Here is a 22,248-nt window from a genome sequence, read left to right on the forward strand (position 1 = left end):
TCGCTTTTACATTTGCTTTTTGTGTGAATTACATTGTGTCTTTTCTGTGTGCATTTGGTGGAATTGAATGTGTGCTCCCGTGTGCCGCGAATAAATGTGCTTTGTGTTGAACTGTTTCCCGCTTCGCTTCGTCTTTTCCTCTATTGAGTCCCCATCTTGCTTCACGTAAAGGGTTGGTAGTGGGCTGAATACGCCCGATAATTAATCGAACCGTCGAGGTCGACGATAACACCGCTCGGTTATTCTGATAGTACGGAACAGGTCGCTTAAGTGGCCCGTGTCCGAAGTCGACCTGCGGCGAGGTGCGATCGCCCGGTCTACCCTCCGCGTGGGTACTTAGGTAGGTCGAATTTGGCGAGCAACCCTATCCCACGCGGGGGCTGATTGGCTCGATCGCGGTGAGACCGAAAGGTCCACCCGTGACTGGTTCCCGGCGTTAGTCCGAGAGGGTCACGACTGGATTGTCCGTCCGGTGGGCGACGTGCCGCGATTCGAGTTACGTGGCCGTCAGCACGCCGGCGGGCGCGAATACCGCAACAATATTATTGTCTTCCTGACGATGCCCCTCAAAATTCGTTTTGATGATTATCTATATTAATATCTATATTAATATTTCGGCACGCCCCTTTTTTTGTTCCACCATCAGATTTTTGTTACTGCATGAAATGAAACAAGCTTTGACATATATAGTAATGATATTATTGTCTTCCTTAAGAGGCCCCTCAAAATTTGTTTTGATGATGATCCATATTAATATTTCGGCACGCCCCTTTTCTTGTTCCACAATCAGATTTTTGTAACTGCATGAAATGAAACAAGCTTTGACAGAAAAAGTAATGATATTATTGTCTTCTTTAAGAGGCCCCTCAAAATTCGTTTTGATGATTATCTGTATTAATATTTTGGCACGCCCCTTTTTTTGTTCCACCATCAGATTTTTGTTACTGCATGAAATGAAACAAGCTTTGACATATTATATAGAAATGATATTATTGTCTTCCTTAAGAGGCTCCTCAAAATTCATTTTGATGATTATCTACATTGATATTTCGGCACGCCCCTTATTTGTTCCACCATCAGATTTTTGTTTCTGCATGAAATGAAACAAGCTTTGACATATATAGTAATGATATTATTTTCTTCCTTAAGAGGCCCCTCAAAATTCGGTTTGATGATTATGGTAGTTAAACAGTTCATGTTCATCCGACTTTTTATTATTCCTACTGCACTTCATTAGAACATAGATTGTGGATGGATGCGCAGATCCCAGGAGAACAACTATAGCTGTACAGAACAATTCATATTATCGATGGATAAAAATGATATTTAATTGATATTATAATAAATTGTTTATTTAAAATATCTTCAAATTTTGTGAGTTTTTAGTTTGTTGTGAAATATTAGGTCTTCGGGTCTCCGCATAGTGGCGTACAGGCTTAAGTCGTACTTCTGTTTACTACCGTAGAAAATCACAGAACCATCCTATCGACATGCTGTTAACAGTTTCAGAATCAGCTAAATTCTGCAACATATGAATATGGAGATGAAGCTGATCCGGCCAGCGAAAATCCACAAGATATGAGTATGTAGACGAAACTGATCCAGCCTTTTGGATCACTTTAAAGTAGGGTGCCCTGTAATTTTAATGCGCTCTATGGATCCTCCGGAACTCACGAATGGTACACGTTGTGGAGTCACTAAACGACGTGGTAATGTCATCGAAGTGGAGCTACTGCGGGACAGTCGAAGGGGAAAACCTGAATGATAACCAATGGATAAAAATGATATAATATATTGTTTAAAATACATTCATGCTATCTGTCTTTTACCATATGTTGCCAGTGACGCCCGTTGAAGACGGGCACCTTCACTTGTTTTAAATAAAGGCTGAAAGAGGCTAAAAGCATATAATATAAAAATAATTAGTTCTGGGTTTTACCACAGTTTTACTCAGCGTCTATTACTCCACCCTATTTAACACTTTACATTAGTTATTCTTACATCCTTAAGTTTCCTGTTTGGAATGATTTTCTATTTTGTTTGACCACCAGGCAGATGACCAGGCAGATGAACAAATAAAATGACCTCATTCCTCTCTGCACACATATGATCGAGTCAAATTCAGAGCCAATGCATGGTAAAACTGCAAACTTGTCCAGCTATTCTTGTTATGTTCCGATTCATGTTCAAAATATATAACATTCAATTTAAAAGAGCTGTTCCTCGATCATAATCTGAAAAGACGGATGGCCAGATGGACGTGAACCAATTGCTTAACCCCTCTTTTTGCTTCACGTGTGAAGGGTAACAAATTTGGTAATGTCCTCAATTAAACAGGAATGATGGTCAGTTGGGCTTTGCATGTCTCCATAATGATGATGTTCAAAATCATTTTCATTTGCATTGTGTGATGACGACTCTCGATCTATTATTGTCAGCCAGTGTAATTGTTATTGTTGGTAAACTGGGAAGAGAGGCAAATATACAAACATGGAAAATTGAAGCAAATTAAGGCATTACTTACATGCAGCGGAAGAAGGAGGAGAATTCTGGGAGCTGGGTGCTGAACATAAGGAAAGAGAGCTGGGCAAAACATAAGAAAGTAAAAATGGCAAGCATGGAGGTGGCAAGGAGATGGGGAACTGCACGGGAAAGTGCGAGATAGAGAGGGCGCCACGCTGAGCACAAAGCCAAGTACCGCATCCCCTGTAATACAGCACACAAACAACCACATATATTTCCAGTGACATACTATTACCAGATAGCATGTAAACGATAAGGAAACTGGTTAGGTAAAGAAGATGTGGATACGGCACAAGCATTACAGGCAAAACAAGGAGAAAAAGACATAAAATGTCATAGCCCCCATGATTTTTAGTAATTTTGCTGTACGGAGTTAAAGAGCCATAACTATTCTGCATTTACAAGATTTATGTGTAAACGCAACTGACTTGAGTGGTCATGTGACATACAAGAACATTTGTGACATGTGACATTTGCCAAGTTTGAACAAAATCGGACCATGCATGTCTGAGAAATGGTTGGGGACACTTTTAATTAACAAAATGGCTGCCAGTTGATCATCTTGGATCTCATCTTGGAAAACAATGGCGGGCACAAATCAAGCCATCATTAGTTATCTGTGTGCCAAGTTTGAACAACATCAGTAGATGCATGTCCGAGAAATGTTTGAGGACGTGTTTAACACCGGGTTGTTTTAACAACTAAAATGGCTGCCAGTCTACCAGTCGGCCATCCTTGATCAGATCACAAAATAAAAAGTGAGGTGCATGTGTATGCCATCATCATGCACTATGTTTGTGCTAAGTTTGAACAAAATTGGACAATGCATGGACAATGGTTAGGGACATGTTTAAGTAACAAAATGGCCATCAGTCAGCCTACTTGGATAAGATCTCGAAAAAAAAAGACATGCTTATGTAAGCCATCATTCGTTATGTGTGTGCCAAGTTTGAACAACAGTAGTAGATGCATGACTGAGAAATGGTTGAGGACGTGTTCAACATCAGGTTTCTTTCAACTAAAATGGCACCATCATGTGTTATCTTTGTGCCAAGTATGAATAAAATCGGTCCATATATGTCCGAGATATGGTTGTGGATGCATGGATGCATGAACATGAAAATCGAGACCAAATCCATAAGCCCCTCCATTTAAGACCAAGTCCAACGGTGGTCAATAACCTAAACCACAAGGGTAGCAAACATAATATAATTACCCTTGTGAGATGAATAGTTATTACAAGACTACATATTCCAAGCAGTAAATTTGCAGAAGCAGGATATTTTAAACAGTGTGGTCGCTATCGAGTCGTCTAGTATGGTTTATATCCACAACCGGGTCAAATTTAAGAAACTGCCATTCTGATGTAGCAAGGAGCACCGTATCTCAGCGCATGCCCTCATTCTTCCAGATATATAAAGCATAGTGTCCTGTCTGGTTACACTTTAACTTGCGATGTGAAAATATCTAACAGTATGTCAAAAATGTATGTCAATGTGTGCCGACACCATGGTCAAATTCCATGACTGGAGTGTAAATAATTCAGTTTACAGAACCTAGTTACATTAAAAGCTCAGCATTTTTACCCTTCGCTTCACTGACTGATTTAATCAAAAGACAACATGTCAGGGAACACCACCGTTGTCAATCATCCTTGCTATTTATATATGGCACGGATAACAATGCAAGGTTCATTGTTGGATGCTTTGGTTTTATTTGAACCTCTGCTTAAAATGAATATGAATCATTTTTAAAATTTCTAAATTAGGCTCACTCAGATTTCGGCATCACCGTAATGCATCTTGTGAAGTTGTTTAACCTTTATTTGTATGAGAAGGTGATTTGTAGTACAGGACACCAGCGGGTGGCACTATACAATACACATTTACAGAGAGAGAATTGGGGTCTTCCCCATTACTATGAATCCCCTCCCCCAGAGATACCACCTCAACAGAAACCATACGTGTAGTCAGGCAGCTTAGGACCAGATTTGACAATGATGTGGACATTCCGGGGGGAACGTATACTGGGGGAACATTGTGTATTGGGGAACCCTTTGGCAACATGCAAAATTTGGTTGGATTTGCTTTAGTATTTTTTTTTTTTTTAGTTTTTGAAGCATACATAAACAAATATACACATTTACTTTTATGGTATAGATAAAGGAATGGGGGTGTTAAGTTACAATAAAGTTATGGTAATGTTGGAGTGAGTACATAGAAGATAAATGTATAAATGACGTTAATGGAGTGTAGATATTTTGCAAGCATCCCGAGTCAAATGGACTCCAGACAGACAAACAAGTATACAACTTATTGGCTTAAAAGAAATGGGATGCATTCCCAAATGATACTAAAAACACAAATGTGTTTTTTATACAAAAATTATGATAAATAAATGCAAATAAATCTTTAAAAACATTATAAGCTATAATGGCATTCGGGAGAGCACATACCTCCACAAGGCTGAACAGTTTACGTTTTGTATCTCACTGATAGGCTGGATCTGGATCCAGACCTGAACCAAAAATTGAATTGGCTTGTTCGTGTCACCTAATTTCTACCAAATCCGTCCACAACTTTTTGAAATATCATGCTGTAATGTATATCGTTTTTGGCCCCATCTCTCAATGGTGAAGAATCACTTAAAAAAATTCTCGGATCCGGATACGGATCATCACCAAAATGGAATCAATTCTTCCTTGTCACACAACCAACCTGTCCACAACTTTTAGACATATCATGCTGGATATCATTTTTGGACCTATCTCTTGATGGTGAAGGATCCCTTAAAAAATTCTCATATATGGATTTGGATCTTCATCCAAATCAAATCGGTTTGTCTGTGTCATACACTCAACATGTCCATCAAGTTTCATCCCAATCCGTACATAACTTGGATCCAGACCTTCAAAATCGAATCGGCTTGTTCTTGTCACCTACCCAACTCATCCACCAGGTTTCGTCCGAATCTGTCAACAACTTTTTGAGATATGCTATACTGTACTGTATATCATGTTTGTCCCTATCTCTCAATGGTGATGAATCGTTTAAAAATTCTTGGATCCTCATCCAGATTCAGATGTCCACCAAAACTGAATCAATTATTCCTTGTCACACACCCAACCCGTCCACAAAATTTCATCCCGAATCCGTCCATAGCTTTTTCAGATATCCTGTTCACAGACAAACGGACAGGGGTGAAAAAATAACCTCCACCCACCTTCGGTAGAGGAGGTAATAACCATACAGTGTGTTAGTTGCAAACAACCTCCAACTTGCAAAGCCAGAAGCAAGAGAATCACTGAACCACCTGACTAATTTCACCGCTAGTTGGCAAACCAGCACCGACGGCACAGAATAACCAGGCAACATAAAAGTTACAATAAACCTACCAGTGCAATGTGAGAAACAAGATTGCCTCCGTCATTACATATTATATCTTCAAGGCTCAATCACATCTCTCATCCACAATTGGCAGAAACAATCAATTATCTAATAAATTGTCATCAGCTGCAACTTGGGTTTATACAGTGCCTTGTGAGAATAAAATGGACACTGATGAAGGCAAACAAACTTTATCTTCACAATTTGTGAGATGAACACAATCAATTTCACGATATTGTTACGTGGAAGGGGTGAGGGGATCTATACCGAAACTGTGGTAAGTGTAGTATGGTCCGTGTGTTTCAAGGAGGTTAAATTGCCATGTGACAGGGACCTGTCCAGAGTAAGTCGTTTGTTACACTTGATGCTGAGGAGGCAGCCGATGTACTTTATAGACAGGGTAGACAAATTAATTTTGTATGTGCAAAACCTCTTGTTTGTGGGCGGGGCTCGGTGAACTCTTCCCATCATAGAGGCTCATGTCACATGTGTGCGGAAAGCGATTACGATCTCTCTTGCCAATGTGTGCCAGCCGTGGTGGTGCCGTGTGCTGTGTAGCTGGAAGTGGCGCAATGTACATTAATTTTTATTGGGGTCGCCCCTGTGAGCAGCACCGCAGAAGAGAACTCCGCCGACTCAGAGAGAACAAGAAAGGCTCGTGTGGAAGGAGGTTGAGTCAGTGGTCCATGGAGGAGCTTGTGAGGAAGAGATTATTGTGGTTCACTCTGCAGAAGTTTTGGGATCGACCCAAGCTGGTATCACCCTGCATTCGGAGAGGGGAAGGAGCCACCGTGCCTTTCGAGAGGGGAAGAAAGACTTTAGACAGGAGAGATAAACATGCACGGAGTGCAAAGAAATACTTCGAGGAGGAAGAAGTGCCAACCAGGAGGCCTCGTTGGGGTAAAGAACAAAGACGACTATGTGGCCTGGTCGAAGGCCTACTCATCGCTAGGCCTACTCGTAGCCATTTTACTTCGTCTTTGGATTGACTTCATCCCTGGATCTTGTCTCGCTCCTGGTTTGAATCCTTGATCCTGGCTGCATTCAGTCCTGTGTTCACCCTGTGCATCGTAGACAAAGGGAAGTCCCACCTGCATTCATAACTTGTAAAACAAATTTGATCTGTGGCGCCGAGCGGAGTAGGTTTTGCATTTTATTTCTCATCATTGTATATAAGTTTGCGTATTCCCATTCTCCTCTTTGTGTCTTTTGAATCGCTTGCTTTTTTTGTGTTTACGAGAGCATCTTGTTGACCCTCTTCCCTGTACTTTTGTTTTTTCAAAGAAACACTTTAAAAGGTAAGAAAACATGTTTCAGTCATCCGCTTTCCATGTGCGTTTGCCATCGATTTTGGCTCATTTGGACAACCTTGGGGAATGTCAAGTAGAGTAATTACTGAATGCAGTGCCATAAAAGACCGTTTGGACCATCTCTCAGTATAAAAGGTCTCAGCGCTGAGGAATGCTGTGTTAACGGGTACTCGGATGCGACAATATATTAGTATTTGGCAGCATGTCATTTGGCCTATCATACAGTGCTTGAATCTGTGAAGGCATAAAATCAATTAACAACCTAACAACCTGCTTAACAACCTAATCCAGATTTTGCCAAATGTGAACTAAATTTTGTTGCAGCTCCTTGAATATGATTCAGCAGAGGTTGATTTTCTGCAGCTCCCAATCCATATGTTCCCAGATGTATTTAATGACATTCATGTCATAGTCAGGTTCCTTGTGTCCATAATTTGACGTTCGTTGGAATTTTTTGGAGAGTTGCTAACCCCAACATTTTTGGAAAGATTAAACAATACCAAAACAGAAAATCCATGTTTCACATTTTTTTCAATGCATATAATGTGGTCAAATAAGTCGTTTTGGGGTAAAAACCCGTTTTTTTTTTAATTTCAGCTCTGAAAATTCAAAATTAATCGCAAGCAAGCAACTGATGATGCATAATTGTTAACTGGAGGCCAGTTCTTAATATAGAATACATATATCGGTATTTTGAGCAATGGTTGCCATGGAAACGGCTATCATTTTGTCAAATTACAGTTAATTTAATGTATTGCTTTCAAATCTTGAAACAAGTAACGCATGAATATGGTGATCAGTGAAATGTACTTGATGTCAAATATGAGTTTGTAGCCAATTGGCATCACTGTCTCTGATGTCACTCATCATTGCCATCGTCATCATCACTATCGTGGTCATGCCGTTCAATGTTTGAGTCCTCGTCATTCTCACACGAAGTGCTGCACATGCAAAGATCAGTGAGTGCATGTCAAGTTCTTGGCCCTGCAGGAACATCTCTGTGATGAACATTCTGTCTTGCACTGGCACCTTATCATCTCGATAATTGCCTTTGGTGCAGGGAGAATGTCTGTTGTTGTCGGTTTGAGTTGACCACTCGTGTCCTTGTGGAAGCCATTCTTTAATGGATCAAGAAATGTTTGCTGAGAAATTGCTGCTTGACCCCAAACGTATGCCTGGATATGTACCCGCATGATATGCTGCCTCAGAGCACCGACAGTTGGTGGTAACTTACAGAAGAGATTCCACCGAACTTCAGGGATGCTGGAAATATTGACACCACTTGGACAACAACCTGAACAGACAAATCTTGCTAAAGTTGTGTATAGGTCCTCTGACAGTTCAGCATCCTTACAGAGCATAGCAAAGGCATCTACCATGTCGTCATCGGCCTTCAAGTAGCACTGAAACCACTTTGCCTTACCATGTCGAGCGAACTGCCCAGTATTATCGGCACCTGTGAATGCGTGGAAGGCTAGCAATGCCTGGGCTCTCTCCTCACCTAGGGCCTTCCAGATTGGCACGATTTCGACAATGCAAGATGCCATTGAGATAGATGTGTGTCTTGGCAGGAGATGATGGTTTGCTATGGCAAGAACCAGAACATCCGTATCAGGTGAGAATATCGTCAGCTCAATATCTCCCGTGTGTTGCTGTGATGCAGCTATTGCTTGCTGGATCATCAACGTATCGGCCTCCTCATGGTTATTCGCCTCAAATTGGAGACCCCTGTTGCTCGACGTCCGCCCAGATGCCGAAACGACTACCACCTTTGTTGAATCGCGGTTGTATTCTAGAGTTTTCTCTGCCAAGTACTCCGTCAGATCAGCCTTGGTTTGATCATGGGACAGAAAGACTCATCGTGATGTGTTTGATACTGGTATCATCCTTGACCTGATATTGGACTGGTGCCTTTCCTTGACGTCGTTTGTCTCTGGTTGTGCTCTTGAGGGAATCTTGCTTGTATGTATCAAAAACAAGAATTACATGGTCAAAGCCTCTGGTCAGACTCATCACCCTATCATTGAAACATTCACTGAGGTCCTTCACTGTCATGACCATTGCTGGTTTCTTGGTCATTTTCTGGACAACTACCATTCCATCCACGACTGCGACCTTCGTGCTAGTACTGCCATCAGTTACAGCATCAGCGGGTGCTGGTTCCATGTGTGTGGCATCAAGCTCATCTTCTGGTAAAGATGGTTCCTTGTTGGCAAACTTCTCCAAGTTGTGGATTAGCTTCGACTTGTCGGTGCATGACAGCAAGCTACCGTTTGATGGAAACAGGGCCCTCGGTGTCACAGTGTCACAGGTAAGCTATTACAACTTACCGCAAAAAGGAAGAAAGGTGTTGAAAACCGAATATGATGAAACGAAGCTCCGAAGTAAACTGTCATGAATAAATCGAGAATAAACGAAGCGAACTGAAAATGACGTCATAGTGCTGCACGTTCTTGGACGCACGCCGCGCCACATCACGGCGTCATACCACGCCCAGCAACCGTAACCTGAGGCGATGGCATGGCGTCGCGACGTGGCATCACCTATGTTCCCTAAAAGATCACACTTACAATACATCAAACTACAAAAACTTAAAATCAAACATTTTACTACTGAAGGTGACAAAACCTTCTGATATTGAACAACAGACGCACCAATGTTTCATTGCACAGATGGCCGTTTCCATGGCAACCAACTGTTCCAACACTTGAAAATCATAATACTTATGTGTAAGTTAGTCATGGTCACTATATTTAACAATTAAAACAGGCCATCCGATGGAAAATATAATTTCTTTAAAAATATATTTTAAAAAATGGCAATTCCACTTCAAAAATGCTGTTTCCATGGCAACCGACAGTCAAAATGCAACATTTTATTATCTTATAAAATCCATTGTTAGCCATTTAGCAGTAATCCATCATCAGTTGGTTATTTTGTATTGTTTCAGATTTTTTTTTAAAATTGGAATTCAAAAAAAGCTTTTTTTCACCCCAAAACGACCTTTCTAAAAGTTGAAAAAAAATGTGAAACATCATTCTTTTATTGAAATTGATTTTAAACTTCTCAAAAAATCTATAGGTTTGCTCTTCTCCAAAAAATTCCAACGAAATTACACAAGGAACCTGACTATCAGGTGCCCAGGGAATATGCTAAAGCACACATTGGACATTTGTCATGTGGAACCATCTTCCTGCAATAAATGTGAAATAAACTGCCAAATACCTTGATATTATTCAATAAACTCTCTCACTACTATAGCAGTCAGGAATTTGCTAGTACAGTGTAGAATACACATTTAGTGCAGAATTACTGACTGCCACATTTGTACAAAAATGGACAAAAGTTAAAACCTACAAAATTTAATTGTTGTCTGTCTATGCATTGTGGAACTGGGGATCGTTTTCACTCCTATCCCTGGGTTTGGCTACTGAATCTGCCTTCTTGTGGTGTATTCTCAGGTTAGGATGGAGAACAGACGAGATGAGCAGATTTCCATTAACCAGCACTTTCACTCCCTTGCATTTCCATGAAATCGTCCCATTGATGAATGAAAGTTTGTGTGATAAGGAATTAATTAGCAACAGAATTTACCAAAATGATTAGCATGTGAGAGGTGATAGCTACCTGTAACCAAGAAACCAGCAGGAGAGAGCTGGAGAGATAGGTAATATGTATCTGCCATGCAGCTGCAGGGTAGAGGTCCACAAATGATGATGGAGAAGGGATAGCAGAAAAAAGAGATGGTCGGAGGTTGAAAGCATCATGAGCTCCAAAACCCAGAACGAGACAGCCAAGCTAAAGAGAGGAGCATGGTTGTGGAGAATGAGTATAGAGATATATATTTTTTAAAACTTAATAAATATCTAAATAAAATTATAAAGTAAGAATATATATATATATATATATATATATATATATATATATATATATATATATATGTATATATATATATATGTATACAGGTATATGAAATGAAAAAGGGGAAATGAAAGAGGAAAAAGAAAGACGTAGGAATAATAATGATTCAAGAAAAAAAAATACAAGTAAAAGTAATGAAAAAGAAGAGCAAACATGCATACAATAATGACAGTGAGGTCAATCCAGGTTGATGGGCATGTCATGTGGCTCCAGCCATGTGACCGGCATGCTCTCCCTTGATTAACAAGTTGGAGTAGAAGCAGGAGACAGGCAAGAGACAGGCTCCAAGATGCTGACCAGGTCCCACTATTGACTTTTACAGGCTGAAGTTCCCAGGATGATAAAGCTCCACCTACAGCTGGAAATTCCACCAGCAGACTGCAATACATTACAGACATTCAACATGCATAATATCCAATCAGAATAGCAAAGCAGGTAATACAGCAGGTAGTTAAAAAGAGCAGCTTGGCATGGAAATACTGAAATGTATTGCTATTCAATGATGGAACTGGTAGTTATGTTGCTCTTACAATATACTTTTCTACAGGTCTCACAATTACTTTTTAGAGTAGCTATCAATCTTCAAACCATTTGCAGCCGCGATTGTTGAATTGTGGGTTGGCATTGGTGAAAATCTCGGATGTATGAATTGTAGACAAGGCATGGCTTCCTCCACAGAAATCACTGTGAAATTCACTGAAGTTGCACTTGCTACTTCATGGTACTTTTCTTTGAAACTGGGGGTAGCAGTGTAGCAGCTGGAACACTGCTTTTTTGCAGTCAATGGTCCCATGTCTTGTATAGATTGCAATTAAAACCAGAAGTATCTTTTCAACTGTATCGTTTTATTTTCCAGCAACATAAAACTTGTAAACTGGTTAATAAATTCCAAAGTGGCGTGGATGCGAGACAGGTTAACCCCTATTGATCAGGAACCTTGCAGTGCGAGCTGGTATGGCACAGGGGGTCATGGACACCATTCCAGAGGAGATAGAGGTATATAGCTTCAGATGGGATAGCACGTCAAATCACTTAGTGTGGGGAATCGATGCCACACTGATGATGGCGAGGGAGCCAGAAACGTGTCCATGGATTGATTCCTTTTCTTCAGGGGTTGGCTGATGATCCTGCTAAAGAAGACTTTAAGAAAAAACAAATAAAGTGACTGATGATGCACTTAGTAGCACAGTTGCTAACACTGCATTAATCAGTAGGGGGTTGGCCAGGACAGCCAACACACACACACACACACACACACACACACACACACACACACACACACACACACACACACACACACACACACACACACACACACACACACACACACACACACACACACACACACACAGTTGGACCCCACTATTTGTGGATTTCGCTACTCACGGACCACTTATATTTACGGGTCATAAAGTGTGACCTGCTTCAACATTCACGCGTCAGAATTTTTTTTAATATACTTCAGGACTGCTCTCCTATATGCACCTGGGAAATTGCAAATCAGCCAACATCACATCATTGTATTAAAATGTGCAAAATCGGATCCCTTTAACTACAACCCAATTAGCTTACTGTACTTCCAATCACCAGCAAGGTCATGGAATCCATCATCACAGTTGACATGAAATAATTCCTTTTCTCGAACAACCTCATCTCAGATCAACAATTCAGATTCACACCTGGTCATTCCACCTTGGACACACTGCTTCTATTCTCCAAACAACGGTGGAGTCCCTCAATATCAGACACGAGATCAGGGCCACCTCTCCAGACACATCTCGAGCTTTTGATACAGTCTGGCATCCTGCTTTGCTCTCCAAACTATCTGCCTATGGAATCAAAGGCCAACTCCACTCTTGGATTCCTGACTTCATCCACTCTCGTAGACAATGTGTGGCTCTCAACGGTACCCTTTCCTTGAATCTCCTCTCCCTGTCAAGGCTGGAGTACCCCAAGACAGTGTCCTCGGCCTCCATATTATTCCTAATCTTCATCAATGATCTCACTGACTCTGGAAAATCCTCTTTGTCACTTTGCTGATGACTCCACTTTCTGCCGTGCCATCTCCCATCCTTCTCACATTCAGGCAAGTAACCTCTCCCCTTTCATCAGACCTTGACAAAAATCACAAGCTGGTCAAACACAATTTCGCTTATGCATCCATATTTTCCACCCCTTGCATTTTCCCTTACCTGTCCGTGGTTAAGTCAGTGAGTAAGTCCGGAAATATTTCACTCATAATCGCTTGAACCAAACACACAATTCTGATAAGCTTCATATCTGATGCCCAACGAAGGTGTATTTTCCACATCGATTAGATCCAGAAAACACTTGCGAAATTCAATACTTTTTAGATCCTCGTGGAGGATCTCGAAGTCTTACTCACGTTGTTGTTCTTGTGGACTTTTTTTGTTTCACAGCCTACAGCTTTCATTGAAACTTCCTGAAACTTGGCGTGTATATGTAAAAATACCCTGCACAGACAGTAACCATCTCCGATTTTGAAAATTCATCCGAGAAAAAAAGTTATGACGTCAAAATATCTCCGCTAATGGAAATCGCCTAAAAAATTATCTCCAAAACTGGGCAAGCTTTTTGAATTCTGTTTGTGGGAATCGAACAGGGCATGAGTAGAGATGAATTACCGCACATAGGATACATCACTATGACGTGATATCAATTTTTATGACATCATTCCTATTTTTTGACATTTTTTTGTTTCACAACCCAGAGTTTTCATTGGATCTTCGTGAAACTTGCCATGTATATGCAGAAAGCCCACGCGCAGGCAATAACCATCTCCGATTTTGGAAATTCTTCCTAGAAAAGAAAGTAGACGTCATAATATCGCCGCTAATGGAAATCACCTATACCATTATCTCCGAAACGAGGCAAGCTGTTTGAATTTTGTTTGCGGGAATCAAGCCGGGCATCAGCACAGATAATTTATCGCAAACCTAATACATCACAATGACGTCATGTTCGTTTTTATGACGTCATCATTAAGAGGATGAGGCTCTTAGCTCATTTGAGCTTGTTTTTCAACATTGCCGTTTTAATATCGCCCTATTAAACAGCATTTCCAATTCATTATTATACACCGCCCTTTCAAGCATCACAAAGCAGGTCACTCTACTTGCAACACAGGTGAGCAAAGAATAAGAACAAAAATACAGCTGATATTTCAGTGTGGTTTGGATTTGTTAAGATTTGGAATCAACGCGGTGGATAAAACATCTTTGTAGAGAGAGGGATAAGTGGATGTGTTTGCATTAGAAAAAGAGCCATGTCTGACTATCTGTCTGACTGTTGTGATATAACTTGAGAAGGGATTAACGGATTTCAATAAATCCAACTACGGTGGATTCAGGGAACTCCTGGGAAGGTTTGTGATGCAAAAAGACTTTTATATTCCTTTTTCAAAATGGGTACTTGGGCTCATGTTGAAACTGCAAATGCCAACTTGCGACACTGGTTATCCCACACTCTCAGGAATCCTTTTTTTTTTCTTGCCCTATCGAGTAGCCATCACAGCAAAGATTGGTATTTCCGTCAGCGAAGGAATGGGTCTTATATTCTAGTTATTATGTATGTAATAGGATTAAGTGGAGCTCAACGAAATCATGACAGGTACAGGAAATGGCGGGCAAGGAACCATTTTATTCCACACTGCATATCAATACGCAAGGCTGTAAATACAGCACATTTCCTCCCTTCTAGATCTAATCCTACACCAACAAGTCAACCCACACGACAACAAATGAACATTTTACTCATTTGATGAACCCAAGAAAATAGCATAATCAAACACATTACAAGAGCATCATAACAGTGGAACACTGCAATCCATCACCTACAGCAGGTAATTGAAATGTACCATCTCGTAGATTGAGCACAGAGGTGAAAGATACCCTGGCGTGAGATTATGAGGGGATTATTCTGCCCCATAACTGAATCACTTTACAGATGCAATCTCTCTGGGGCCTTATGGTGTCTCTGTGGATACCACCTTGTCCCCAGTGCTATCTCAGTTGGTTGAGATGCAGCGTCTGTTGATGCCGGTACAGCATCGGTTTCAGCGGGAACCGCTTCCACTGGTGCGGGTATCCTCTCAGTTGACCCCGACCCCTCCAACTCCATTCTTAGAGGAGGATCTGCTGACTGGAAAAGTTGAGCTTCACAGCTCAGCCCGGTATCCCACATTTGATCCACATGCCATTTCCAAATGCAGGATCCAACTGCAACATCATAATTTTAGGGACCCCGTCTCGACCTTACAGCACCAGTTACCCACTTGTGATCCTAACAGCAGTCACGCACAAGAACAGGCTGTCCTACCAGAAATTCACACATGTTGCCTTTTCCTCCACCAAGGGCCCATTGAAAAAGTCTATTGTTGACCCTTTTTCTGATATCAGGTTTAACCGCATCCAATCTAGTATGCAGTGGTCTGCCAAGAAACATCTTTGCAGGACTTTCTCCAGTTTTAGCATGAGGAGCGTTCTGGTCAGATATCAGGAAACGGGATAACTTTGCTTCACTGGTGCCCTCCTCTTCCCATGCAGATTGAAAAGCCCGTTTGAACGTTTGGACAAAACATTCAGCCAGCCCGTTTGTGGCTGCATGGTAAGGAGCAGACCGAATGTGTTTAATTCCACTTTGTTTCATGAAGAGGTTAAATTCATCCGATGTGAACTGAGGACCATTATCAGACACTAGCTGTTCAGGCATGCCATTTCTGGCAAGAATCTCACGTGGTTTGGTGATGGTCTGTTGTGACGTAGTTGACTTCATGACATAAATTTTTGGCCATTTAGAATGTGCATCAACCACAACCAGAAACATAGTATCAAGAAACGGCCCAGCATAATCCACGTGTATCCTCTGCCATGGGACCGAGGGCCACTCCCAGGGATGCAAAGGTGACACTTGTGGCATGTTCTGATGTAGCTGACACCCATCACAGCACTGAGTTATATGTTCGATATTCTTATCAATTGAGGGCCACCATATGTCGCTATGTGCTAATGCCTTCATCTTTAGTACCCCGATGTGTCTTTCGTGTAGCTGTCCCAGCACACGACTGCACAATGATTGGGGTACAATTACGCGTGTGCCCCACAACAGACAGCCACAATGGGCTGATAGTTCATTCTTCTGATTATAGAAAGGTTGAATCTGTTTTGCTTCTGGAGACCAACAGTGAATGACAGACACTAACACTCGAGATAACTCCTTGTCACATTGCGTTTCCCGTCTGAACTCAACACTTGTGACTGGAAGTAATTCAATCTGTGACATGTGAAACACATCAACTGCATCAATATCCTCCTCTGCAGATGGCTGCATGATCTCAAGTAGAAGCCGTGACAGGGCATCTGCATTACCGTGATCAGTCGATCCGGAAATGGTTGAGTTGACATGTATCGACTTGACAGTGTGCCAGTCGAGCTTGATCTTCCGCAACAAGGCTGGAACCTGTGTATCCACAACATACAAATCCAGCACATCGGATTGCTGATTGTACTGTACCAGCACACATAGCTTGCCTTTTGGTTTAATCTGCTCACCGGTGAAAGTACGAAGTACAGCTGTAGTGTTCTTTGGTCTCAAATGTTTGTACAGTTTAGAGTATTCGCACAACGAAATGACGGAGACTGCCGAGTCAGTGTCCAACTCCACATGCAGATTTCTCCCTGCCACCTTAAGGGGGATCCAGATGACATCCAGCTTGTTGACATGGTTGGTTCCAATGTTAGCTACAAGCGAGTCTTCCTGGTCACTGTTACTACGACTCACAGTATGTACATTTGTGTGTTCGTTTTCTTACCAGGCTTCCGGCATCTTCTTGCAGCATGACCCTTCAAGTGACAGTTATAACATTCCTCGTGCCGGAAATTACAAGTATCAGGGTAGTGTTTCCTTCTGCATTAGAAACAAGACCCCCTGTAATTTCCATCACTCTGGGCACAAGACGATCTGGAAGGCACAGCCCAGGCTTAGTAGTCATCTTGTGGACCTCGGGTCCTCCCTTATTCAGTAACTCAACAGAGTCTTGCAGCAGTTTCCAGGGCAATCACGAGTTCAACAGCACTCCGGAAACTAAGCTCACTTTCCGACAACAGGCGCTTCTGAATCCTCTCCCTTGTCAATCCACAGACGATCCTGTCTCGTAATGAGTCATTTAGATTGTCACCAAAGTTACAGTGCTGAGTCAATATTTTCAACTCGACGACAAAATTGCATATCGATTCTCCGTCATTCTGATCATGTCTGTGGAATCGAAATCGCTGTACAATTATGCTGGGTATTGGGCATAGATGATCTTGGAGAATTTTCACCAATTCCCCATAAAGCTTTGTGCATAGCTTGTCCGGTGCAGTGAGGTTCCAAAGCAGCCCGTGCATTTTGCTGCCAACTATGCTAAGAAATGCTGGCACCTATCTTTCACCGGCAATACCATTCACCAGAAAATACTGCTCCAGCCTCTCTGAATATGCGAGCCAGTCTTCCCGCCCTTCATCAAACGGCTCTGCTACCGATATCGCCTGCCATATATTCGTGCCACAACACAAATGGCGCTCACTCACAGTCTGAGTTCCACGGCCTTCGAGGCTCCAGGTCCCAACGTTGTCTTGCTGTTCCATCGAAGCTCAATGGGCCTTGGACTTGCACAGCAGCTCAGCGTAATTCAAATAACTTTACCGCAGTAAAGAAATCCCATCCACATCGCCAGCTTATTACGTATGTGATAGGATTAAGTGGAGCTCGACAAAATCATGGCAGGCAGGGGAATTGGTGGGCCAGGAACTACTTTATTCCACACTGTGTATCAAGGCTGTAAATATACCACACGATTAATTATATAAGAGAACGTGCTTACGTTTTCTATCCCACTGATAGGCCGGATCTGCATCCAGACCTTAACCAAAATCTAATCCACTTTTCTTGTCACCCATGTACCAACTCTTCCAACCCAGTTTTATAAAGAATCCATCCACAATGTTTTGAAATATCATGCTATATATGGTTTTTTTTGCCCGATCTCTCAATGATGAAGAATCACTTGAAGAATTTAAAAATTATCGGATCCGAATCTGGATCTTCACCAAAATCTCATCAATTTGTCCTTGGCAATCACCCAAGTTGCAACTTGGCACACACCCAAATTGCTACAAGCCAATGAAAGCTATTGGCAATCAATGCTGTCATCAGCATTCAGAAGATCTCAGATTTAAACTGGTATACTCTGGTTTTGGCACTCATCTGCCTTGAAGTTGAACAAGTCATCATATGCTCAGAGAAGGAACAGCACACTGTCGTGATCCTTGTAAAAAAAAAAAGCTCTTTGCGAGAGTAATGAGAAGAAGAGGCCAAAGAGCAACGGGACGAGCATGCATCAGCTTAATACTGCTTTATATTTGGAAACTCTCTGATTGGACAACACCTTGATGCACTACACTACATTAGAGCATGCATGCCATCATGAAATGAAACGAGACTCATGAGTTTTTGGAGAACAGCTGATCCGTTCAAGAATCTGGAGGAGGCTCGAGCTGCCAACAGTGTACACTCATATTCAGTGTTCGTGTAACGAGCAATGTTACCTTGTGAGATATCGTGATGGAAAAGCTCTCGATTTTCATTGGAGTTTTATAAATGGTGCATGAACCTCTTTCCATGTACGGAGTGCTCTTATTGTGCGAGCTGCTTATTGCCTTGTGCGATGATTTGCCAAGAAACTTCCTGTAATGGTTAACATTGTGCTGTGAGTAATGCCACCGCCATATGTCATACCCATGCACTCTGACTACAAAGAGGGAGGGGGTGGGGGGTGGAAGTGTGCTCTTTTTTCTTGCATATTTCCTTCTTGGCGTGGGTGTGGGAAAGGGGGAGTTATGTTATGACAACTTTTTCATACACTATAAAAAAGCATCCTTCGATGGAAACCAATCCACGGAACATACGCATCTGTTTGTTTTATGGAGACTCATCGTTTGTGTGTTTGAAAGCCAAAGTGAGAAACCAAAGTGTTTTGATAGGAAAAATTACAGCTAAAGTATATATTCCAACATGCATCGATCATAGAACGTCAAAATATGACATCAATTACCCTCACCAGAGGAGAGAACATTGCATTTGAGTCTGTTAATTTGTCTTGTTTGTTTGCTTATTAGTCTGTTTGGTTGTCCCCACAGAATGTGTTTTGTTGGCACTTTCTGTGCGGACAAACAAACATAAACAAGACAATAAGAAGGCGTCAGGCAGTAGCCTGACAGGTGTGACGAAAATCATGCAAATGATGTCACTGTCACCTTGACCTTTGACATATGTACTCAAAAAACATTGACAGCCTCACTTTTGTCCTCCAGAATAATCTGGTAAAGTTTGACGAAGATAGCTGAAAGTGTTCGTGAGTTTACGCACTCACAGACAAAGATACAAACAAATGAGACAGACTGACATATGATGAAAAAAATTTCAATTTTGGTCAGAACAAACAAATGGACCCAAATGCAATACCCTAGGCCACAAGTGCCACCTAGTGGCAGCCAGTCGTACACATTATCCTTTTTCAACAGAGTACCTCTATAAAGTATGTGCAATTAGAATGTGAGTACATCTATAAAGTATGTACGGTACAATTAGAATGCGAGTACCTCTATAAAATACATACTATAAAACCACGCAAAACATGTCTGGGCGAGGCTTTGCCATCTTTGATTGCTCGTTCAAGTTGATATTTGATTACCGTACAAGCAGTAACGGAGGCAAAACACAAAACATGCAAGAAACAACTGACTGCATGATACAAGTTACTATTCAAATATGTGGAAAAAAACTTACTGAAAGGCACCAGCTACCCAAAGTGGCGGGCCGAAAACTGCAGCATCGACCATGACTGCCCGGCTGGCTGCATCAAGCCATACTTCTTGGTGTAAATGCTTGAGTGCCTGGCCAGCAACAGAAAGTCCCATGGGGAGGTCAAGCCAATATCCTCCTGGGGAATAGTGAGTCAAAAGTCCACTATGAGCAGGACCTTCTTCTTGTACAATTGTCCAGCTAAAGTTAAAATAGAAGGGATGGGGTTGCGAAGATAGACAACATAGAGTTAGGCCACCTCCACTCTCCAAATACCTCCCTCTCACTGCTCGGTGGAATCAGTGAATTATGATGGCATCTCTCAACATTCTATACATCTCATTAGAGCCACAGTCCTTTACGAACAGCTTCAATTCAGACATTATATTGTCGAATTTCTCCCCTTGGAGATATTTTCTGTGATAAAAGTATATTGTAGCTCAGATCTTATTCTTCTTCGGCTTAATATAATTTTCATATTTGGCATAAACACCTTTGAAAAAGTTTTCCTTCTCAGGGGGGGGGGGGGTAATCTTACTTCTGGTTCAGCCCAGTAAAATGTCAAGTATAGTACCAAAGATCTCCTTTCCTTTATCTCCTGTGTCAGTCATTAAATAATTTACTTTTTCTTTAATTCTTATCCTTTTCAGCCAGCGGGGCATCAAAGGTAAACTGAAAGTGTTGCTTGAACCTTTAAAATTAATTATGCAGGTCTGCCACCTGCCAATTCATTGCTGGCTTGTCACGAGACGTCACCATGGACAGTCACATTAACGTGAACTGCAATATACAGAACCAAAGTAATTATGCCATGTATTTACTTGCCGTAAGGCTTTTGGTGAATTCCTCACCCAAAATGTCCCTTTTCAAAGCAGATTTCCAATTATACTCAGCTTTCCGGAGATGGATTTCTCAAACAGATACCCATGCATGATCGATGGTGGACGAGATCTTCTTGTCATGCTCAGGTTCAAAAACTTATACATGTATTCCTGTAATATACATGATGATGTGAGGCCACATCATCATGTATATTACAGGAACCATTAACAAATGCCAATCATTACCACTGCAAAATGCAGGCAAAATAAAAAACTCTTAAGTCTTGACATTGTTTTGCTGTAACCTTTGGGTGAACATTGTCCATTAATTCAACTCAAAATTATGTACATAATTTGCACGATTCTCACACGATAAAATGTCACTACATAACACAAACAAGTCAATTCATCAAACTATTAACAATGTCCAAACAAGAGCGGAAAAAAAAAAAATATATATATATATATATATATATATATATATATATATATATATATATATATATATATATATATATATTGTTACGAATTCACGCCCGCCGGCGTGCGGACAGCCGCTTTTAGCCGAATTGCGGCCATACGCCCACCGGACGGACAATTCAGTTGCGTCTTTCCGGAACAACACCGAAAACCAGTCACGGGTGTGTTCCAAGCGCACACCACGGCCTAGTCAATATTCTACCCGCACGCGACAGGGTCAATCGCCAAATTTGTCGATATACCTAATTATTCGCGCGGGCAGACTACCGAGAGGCTGTACCTCAACGATGGCCTGCTTGGACACGAACCGCTTAAGCGGTTCATTCCATTCTGGGAGAACCAAGTGGTGTATTATCGCCAGGCCTCGTTGGACCCGATTCTATTATCGGCTATCAAAAAGTCCGCTATTATTCCGAAATGCAATACGACAGCTCAATTAAGGGAAAATGACGCGACAAACAGGTTACATTCAAACAAGCACATTTATTTTTTACACGTATACAATCAAGCAATGAATTGGCGGGAAGGGACAAGACACAAGCAAGACAAAGCACTACAACCATCTATTATTATTATTCACAAGCATTTAACAACAGTTCTACTTCACGGGACACGGCACCACAACTTTCACACAAATAAACAAGGAAAGACCCCCTCAAAGACAAGGGGGTCAGACTGGACACGTAGGCTTTTATAACGTGGAGCTTGGCGGATCGAAGGAGTTCCACGAGACCGTTGTAGGTTACCTCCACCCTCATGGTGCCTCGATGGGACGACCCGCGACGTCCCGTCCACACGGCAGCTAGCGTAGCCGCGGTTGAGCCCAGGCCTTGCCAAGCGGCCGGGTGATTCGGGCCTCAGCCAGTGACGCGTTGAGAGGAACGAATGGGTCTTGATGCTCTTCCAAAGCTGATGCTCTTTGTAAGAACCCGTCCGTCCCTCAGC

At 41.7% G+C, this 22,248-nt stretch overlaps 1 protein-coding gene across 3 annotated transcripts in view; it reads right to left on the reverse strand.

Annotated features, from left to right (window-relative positions):
• LOC147028569 (polycystin-2-like protein 1) overlaps positions 1-22,248 on the reverse strand; it is a 123,095-nt gene that overhangs the window by 73,703 nt on the left and 27,144 nt on the right. For all 3 annotated transcript variants that reach the window (XM_085879093.1, XM_085879091.1, XM_085879092.1), the window contains exons 5-8: positions 19,988-20,203; positions 11,302-11,518; positions 10,847-11,017; positions 2,525-2,706 (exon numbers count right to left, since the gene is read on the reverse strand). In XM_085879093.1, coding sequence (XP_085735219.1) covers positions 2,525-2,706; positions 10,847-11,017; positions 11,302-11,518; positions 19,988-20,203 — 786 coding nt within the window. The remainder of the gene's footprint in view (positions 1-2,524; positions 2,707-10,846; positions 11,018-11,301; positions 11,519-19,987; positions 20,204-22,248) is intronic.

Source organism: Eptatretus burgeri, chromosome 4 (genome assembly GCF_056783735.1).
Source record: "Eptatretus burgeri isolate ZD-2024b chromosome 4, Ebu_testis_v1, whole genome shotgun sequence".
Lineage (NCBI taxonomy): Eukaryota > Metazoa > Chordata > Myxini > Myxiniformes > Myxinidae > Eptatretus > Eptatretus burgeri.